The sequence below is a fragment of the Camponotus vicinus genome, unplaced genomic scaffold, assembly GCF_025532165.1.
Source record: "Camponotus vicinus isolate PSW18456_S1 unplaced genomic scaffold, iyCamVici1.0 SCAF_6, whole genome shotgun sequence".
Lineage (NCBI taxonomy): Eukaryota > Metazoa > Arthropoda > Insecta > Hymenoptera > Formicidae > Camponotus > Camponotus vicinus.
The window spans coordinates 8,218,409-8,225,393 of record NW_028141978.1 but is presented as its reverse complement, the minus strand read 5'-3'; the positions used below and the strand labels follow the sequence as shown (position 1 = coordinate 8,225,393).

Below are 6,985 nucleotides of genomic sequence, written 5' to 3'. Positions count from 1 at the left end.
CGAATTTTGAAATGAAACGTTCCCCTCGCGATATATGAAACGGAGCGTGAATGACGAGATGGTTCAGTTCCAAAAATACGACGCTCTCGTTTGACGTTTCTGCTTATCAGAAGTTAAAGAGCCGAGGGTCCATTGTTGCACGCGCCTCTAAGAACCCGGCAAACACCAAGTAACATTTATATAACTGTTAGTTGTAATTTCCCACTCAACAATATAACTGTTACATGTTATGTAACAGTTATATTGTTGAGTGGGAAATTACAACTAACAGTTATATAACTGTTATTTGGTGTTTGCTGGGAAGTCTTACCGAATACGATACGAATGAGGATTCCGTATCGAGGCGAACGACTCTTTTATTCTCATCTTTTCCCAACGCAATATCATTTTTCTTTATTACATCGCGCTCGACCTCTGCTCCAAGCCCACAGCACAGACCATTGTTGTTACATTGCGGCAATATTGCCGCAATGTAACAACAATATTGCGGCAATATTGCAGCAATGTAACAACAATGGTCCGTGCTGTACGGGAGGGAACGAAAGAGCGAGTGGATTCCGATCGATCGGAATTGTCGGTCGACTGTTTTCGGAGCCGGATATCGTCAAGTCGGTTAGTAAATCTCCCGTGTAGCGGACATGTAGCCGGGAGATGCGAAAGCGAGAGCGAAAACGAGAGAGACAGGGAGAGAGCGCGAGCGAGAGAGAGGGAGAGAGAGAGAGAGAAAGAGGGAGCGCGAGCGAGAGAGAGAGAAAGCGAGAGAGACGCACGCGCGCGATAGCGACGCGGCCCGGCGACGAGACGGATACTATGCGTCGACGACCGGCGACGCCGTCGCACATGCGCGTCCTGACGCGCCCCTGTTCGTTCACCGATTTCGATTTTAGTCACTCCCGGGTTCGGCTTCGGAGAAAATCGTCTCTCGGCCCGGCGTAACGCGCGGCCACCGCCCGAATTCGTTCGCGACGTTAACGATCTCGCGGCGTTTAACGATACGGAAACGAGCGAGGGGTAGCGCGTGTCCGACGATCTCTCCGTCTCCGTGGGCTCCTCTTCCTCTCGGGAGGATATATATCGTAGAGGAAGAGACGTAGACGTAGACGAAAGGGAGAGTCCATCGCGTGGATGCTCTGACAGATCGCGTTCTGGCGATTCCGCTCGTCGTCGCGTCCGATCCGGAGTAACCGATCCGATTTAACGCGCCTCGGTTATCTCGACGTCGAGAGCAGACGAGGGGGTACTCGTGAGGTAAGAGTCGAAACGCGAGCGACGACCACGACGCTTCCTCCGCGACGGGAAAATCGATCGAACGTCTGGTGCGCCACGAGAATCGCACTGTCGGCGAGGATCGGTAGAGGGAAAAAAAAAAAAAAAAAGAACGACGTGAAAAGAAAAACATGTGCCCTCGAATCCGCGCGCGAATAGACACCCGCTTCCACGACCGCCCTGGCTCGATGTGATCGCGCGCACTTGCCACCGTCGCCGTTTTATAGCCGGTCGGTCTCTCGCGCGATCTCTTCCGCGAACGATAAACTCCCGTAGGCGAGTGCACGCGATGGAGTGGGTGCGCGAAACGCGCGCAGAGAGGGAATCCGGTCCCCTCTCCCGGGCGGGGGAGGGCGAGGGGAATGCGTTTGGCTCGCGTGGGCGTAGGAAAAAAATCAAGTGTAATTGTGCACGAGCGAGATCGCGCGAAAACGCAGCTGTCAAACCATGCTTTTCCTCGATACACGAGGAAGGGAAAAAAAGATGGCGCGTATGCACGAGAGAGCAACCAGTAGCGTAGCGAGTCTTATGTATTATCATTTTTTTTGTATCCCCCTCTCTTCGAGATGTATATATTTAGAGATACCTCTGTTCTTGTCGCGCAATTTTTTCCCCGGCATTCGAGCATCGATAAAATCGGCGAAAGAACGAAGATGCATCGAGGAATTATGTATTTGAATATAAAAGGATTTTTTCTAGACAAATAAGATTTTATTGATTTTATTTTATGCTCGGGGCTGCGTTTTTGTAATAACGATTCTTGCGTTGTGGTACATAAGTTTGTGGATATTTACTCTTCGAGATAATTCAGGATGAATTTTGCCCTGATAAAGATTCAATTCGTTGTTAATTTCGGTGTAAAATAAACGAGAGAATCTGGAATGTAGTCGCCTCTCTCATACTTGACAGAGAAGCATGTTCCTAAGAAAATACAGCGGCAATAATCGTCGTTAAAGCGATCGAGCACGTGCGCGAAACTTAACCGCGCGCGAACAGCTGATTTTGACAGTCCTCATCGGCGAGAACGTAACGCTCGATAATTTGTAAAATTATTAAGAAAAATGAATACTAAGAATAATAATGCGATTCGGTTTTAATCTTCCGGTATCTCTTTCGTTCCACAGAGCGAGAACAACATCCACATCGATTAATTTTCGCGGGAAAAAACGGTCGCGACGACCTCTACGGACGACATCAGGGAGAGTCTCGCGATGAAGCAGGAACCGGAGGACGAGGAGGACTGCTACTTCGACGAGTCGAGTATGCCGTCGACGTCGCCGCCGCCGACGGCCCTGCTCCCACCACCACCGCCCCCGCCCGCGCCGCCCACGTCGTCGTCGTCCGCGTCGTCGTCCTCCGGCCGGCATGTCACGCACCGAGTGCGCTCCCACGCGCGCAGTTTGCGCGCCATGGCGAATCCCAGCGCTGTCTGGGCGCACTTCGACCTGTGCGCTAACGATCCGCTACGCGCACAGTGCCGTATCTGCGGGGCGGTCGTGGTCAGGGGCGGCGCGAACCCGCGTCAATGTGGCACCACGAATCTGCATCGGCACCTCAGGGTACATCACGGCGGCAGGCTGATCGGCAGACGATACCACGGTAAAATTTTTTGGTAATTTCGGAGTAGGTTTTTTTTTTACGATTTTGTGTATATACAGGGTGTCCCATTTTAAAGTTTACTACATCTCGCAAACTAATAATTTTAGAGAAAAATGTTTCAGACAAAAGTTGTTTGACTCAAAGGGGGACATAAGATGATGCCATTGGTTTGATCTTGGATAATTGTTTGAAGGTCACATGAAAATCACCTTTAATTTTTTAAACGGAACCCCCTATTTTTTATTGCTTATTCTTATAGCTCATCTCGAGAGCTTTCCAAAACACTATAATTAAGTTAATTTTCATTGAGTATTTTCCGAGTTATGAGGCTTGAAATCATTTCTTAATTTTACATAAACTGTAAAATATCTTGTAAAATATTCATTTTTCGATTATCTCACCTTAATACTTTTATGTATAAAATAATGAGAAGAATCAATTGGTGTAAAGAAAACACATAAGTATATTGTTTCTAAGGAAAAATATGTAACTTACAATTAATAATTATATATTTTTTTCTTAGAAACAATTATGTGTTTTCTTTATACCAATTGATTCCTCTCATTATTTTGTACATAAAAGTATTAAGGTAAGATAATCGAAAAATGAATATTTTACTAGATATTTTATGGTTTATGTAAAATTAAGAAATTATTTCAAGTCTTACAACTCTAACAACAAAGTGTTTTGAAAAGCTCTCGAGGTAAGCTACAAGAATATGCAATGAAAAATGGGGGTTTCCATTTAAGAATTTGAAGGTGACCTTCAAACGACTGTCCAAGATCAAATCAATGACACCATCTTATGTCCCCCTTGAAACCATGCAACTTTTGTCTGAAACATTTTTCTCTAAAATCATTGATTTGCGAGATATAGCACTGTAAACTTTAAAATGGGACACCCTGTATAAAGAGTGAAACAAAAAGAAAGGTCCCTTTTTTACTTACTACTCATTTGCAAATTGGACTTATTGTGTTAAGAAATAAGCTAATGATTATTATTTGTTAATATAGTTTTCAAGAGAAGATTGAGGCGCTTGTCCCTTGGCACAGTTTGAAGATTCCCCCTTGGGTGAAGATCTGGCTCTTGATGTTTAAACCATTATTGAACAGCATTCTGTATCGCTACATCATCTCGAAATTGTTTTCCTTCAAAATGTTTTTTTAGCAGTCTAAACAAATGAAAATTGGAAGAAATCAGATCCAGGCTGTAGAGAGGACGTTTTAATGTTTCAAGCGTATGATTACAAAAGCTCCTGAATTTGATATGCAGAATAAGATCTGGTATTATTGAGAAAAAAGTCAGGAAAGAAGCCTGCGCTCCTTTCTAGAGAAGATTCTTTGATCATAGCAATACAGAATGCTATTCAAGAGTGATTCAAACATCAAGTCAGATTTTTACTGAAAAGAAATCTTCAAATTTGTGTCAAGGTAGGACAAGTATAATCTTCTCGAAAACTATATTGAAAAGTAATTATTAACTTCTATTTTAATACAATAAGTCTAAGTTGCGAATAAAAGTTGTAATAAAATAGGAAACCTTACTTTTTCATTTATTTTAATATGATGGATAAAATCTTTTACAATCAAGAAATCTAGGATTTATAAATGACATAATTTAAGTTAGAATTTTTTGTTTTTCTTCAATTAAAACTGTTCCATCAAAATTATAATTTCAAAAATAGAATTTGAAAATAATCACTGCCACTGTTGAAAACCATGTCAATAAGAAATTTCTCTTTGATTTACTTCTTTTGTAGTTTTCATTTGATTTATATGAGATACTTGCAATAATATATTTATTTTTTTGTTACAGTTTTACAGTCAACATCCCAAAGTAACACAACTGCTAAAACTATAAGGATAGCTACGCAGTCTCTAGTGAGACCTCATATTCGTAATATTGCGCCAGCGCCGCTGCCTCAGCAGCAACAACAGCAACAATCACGGCAACCAAAGACTCTTGTATTAAAAACTATTCCATTGAAAGTTAAGCAAGTTGCACCTACGACTATCAAAATGCCACCGCGACAAACTAGTCAAGGATTACCACATAATATCGTCCATCAACAACCTACAGAGGTATATCTTTGCGAATGTCGTATCTATTTTAAGAGGAAAATGCGGATTTTTATTAAATTTATTTACTTGTTGTTTTTAGGTTTGCTTGAGGTGGAATAGTTACCATAGTAATATGCAAAATAGCTTTCCATCATTGTTAGATACAGAACAGTTTGTCGATGTGACCCTAGCATGCGAAGGGCGATCTTTGAAATGCCACAAGATGATTTTATCTTCATGTAGCGACTATTTGGCAGATTTATTACGGGAGAATCCGTGTCAACATCCTATTATTTTAATGAAGGATCTGAAATTTTGGGAAGTGGAAGCCTTGGTTAAATTCATGTATCGTGGAGAAGTTAATGTCGCTCATGATAAACTGCCACAACTGTTGAATGCCGCCGAAGCATTGCAAGTGAAAGGACTAGCTGGTCCAAGTCCTTCATCCCAAGTAAGTTTATTAATACAATTTGTTATATATAATTGTTTTCTAATATTTTTCAAAAAAACAATCTTCAAATTAATTTGTATTCTTTTATCGACAGAACACAAAACCACCATTACTTATACCTCAATCGAAACCATTATCGTCTCAACTTGTAGTTCCTAGAAATATTGCGGAATCCAAAGAAAATAAAACATCATCTCCAAAAGTATCTACGTCTTCTAGCCCTAAACGTGCACAAAAGCGACAACAATCCGAATCCATAGAGCCAAGACCTTTCACCAAAATACGTTTACAGCGACCTATTACACCATCATCGCCGTGTGCAACCGTGAAAATGGAGCCTTTAGATATACCTCTTAGTCCGACGGAGATATTTTCAGAGAATAATGAAGATGTTACACCTTCTTCGGATTTTGAAAAACTTATGAGTTTGCACGAGGAGGATGACCCAGGTGGCGAGGAAGTGAATGAGAGTGATGAGAGATTACATTTTTGTGAACTGCCAGGTCCGCCGGATTTAAACGATAACGAAGACCAAATGGAATTTGTACCTACTGATTTCCTAGAACAACAACAAGAAATTGTCGAAGAACCAGAATCGGGTTGTAACAGAGACAGTATTAAAAAAGACTCTATCGATTATGCTTCCGTTGATGTCGGGGAAGACAATGAAATTCAGAACGCGATACAGCCGTTAAAGGAAAAAAAGGCGGCATAGTAAGATGTAAGAATATCTTCATGTAATGGATCACGTGCTACAAATTTCGACTTGTATAAGAATATCTGCGATTTGATTTCTTTAAAATACGAGACATTTTTACGACAATAAAATTGTCAGGTTTATTAAGATAATTTATCAGACAACATATGTAATTCAATTATTGAAACAAAGAAAATGTTATTTGTTGGAATCTATGTAACGAAAGTGCTTGACAAACAAGTTGACCTTTTATTTAATGTTTTATGTATCGGACTCTAATAAAAGACAAATATTTTATCATTTAGTAAATATAGCATTTACATTAAACATATTTCTACTAGTCCAGTGCATCTTTTTTCACAGCATATATATATTTATTTAAATATCTTTTACATATAACTTTATATATACATATATATATACATGCATATATATGTATATATACACACGCAATATAAACATCTGACTAGCAACGCATTTATAAGGATTAATAATGCTATTTGCTGTTATATCGAAATATATATTCGGTTGTCTCGTAAGTGGATGTGTGATCAATTTCATTTTATATAAAAACATGAATTTTAGACTCTAGAATTGTGTTGTAACTTATTTCAGCTATAAAAATATCAAATTGTAATTATTTATACATTGAATATGTATCAAATAAGCTGTATCATTGTCGCTGGTGCGCGCATTGTAAAGTCATATGTGATTGGAATATTGTAAGTGTAAATTGTAACATGTGAAGATACATCTCGTAAATAAATATAGCTATTACAACACACAACTTCAAATGTATAACAATCTCCATTGTAGATAAAGCTTTACGTTAAATCTCTGTGAAATATGAATCAATTTTTATATACACACAAGTTAAAATAAAAGGTTTCCTTATCATAATCCATAAATGTA

General features: G+C 39.8%; 1 protein-coding gene across 4 annotated transcripts; it reads left to right on the top strand.

Annotated features, from left to right (window-relative positions):
* Positions 1-861: 861 nt before the first annotated feature.
* Positions 862-6,940, top strand: LOC145973445 (uncharacterized). Of its 4 annotated transcripts, none has more exons than XM_083102827.1 (5): positions 862-1,248; positions 2,391-2,865; positions 4,681-4,946; positions 5,026-5,376; positions 5,471-6,939. In XM_083102827.1, the coding sequence occupies exons 2-5, from the start codon at positions 2,478-2,480 to the stop codon at positions 6,089-6,091; spliced, it is 1,626 nt and encodes a 541-aa protein (XP_082958953.1). In that variant the 5' UTR covers positions 862-1,248; positions 2,391-2,477; the 3' UTR covers positions 6,092-6,939. The 4 variants fall into 4 exon arrangements, with proteins under 4 accessions (XP_082958953.1, XP_082958955.1, XP_082958957.1 ...); XM_083102829.1 differs by lacking the exon at positions 862-1,248 and adding an exon at positions 1,719-1,796 and having other exon boundaries at positions 5,471-6,940; XM_083102831.1 differs by lacking the exon at positions 862-1,248 and adding an exon at positions 1,815-2,292 and having other exon boundaries at positions 5,471-6,940.
* Positions 6,941-6,985: the final 45 nt, after the last annotated feature.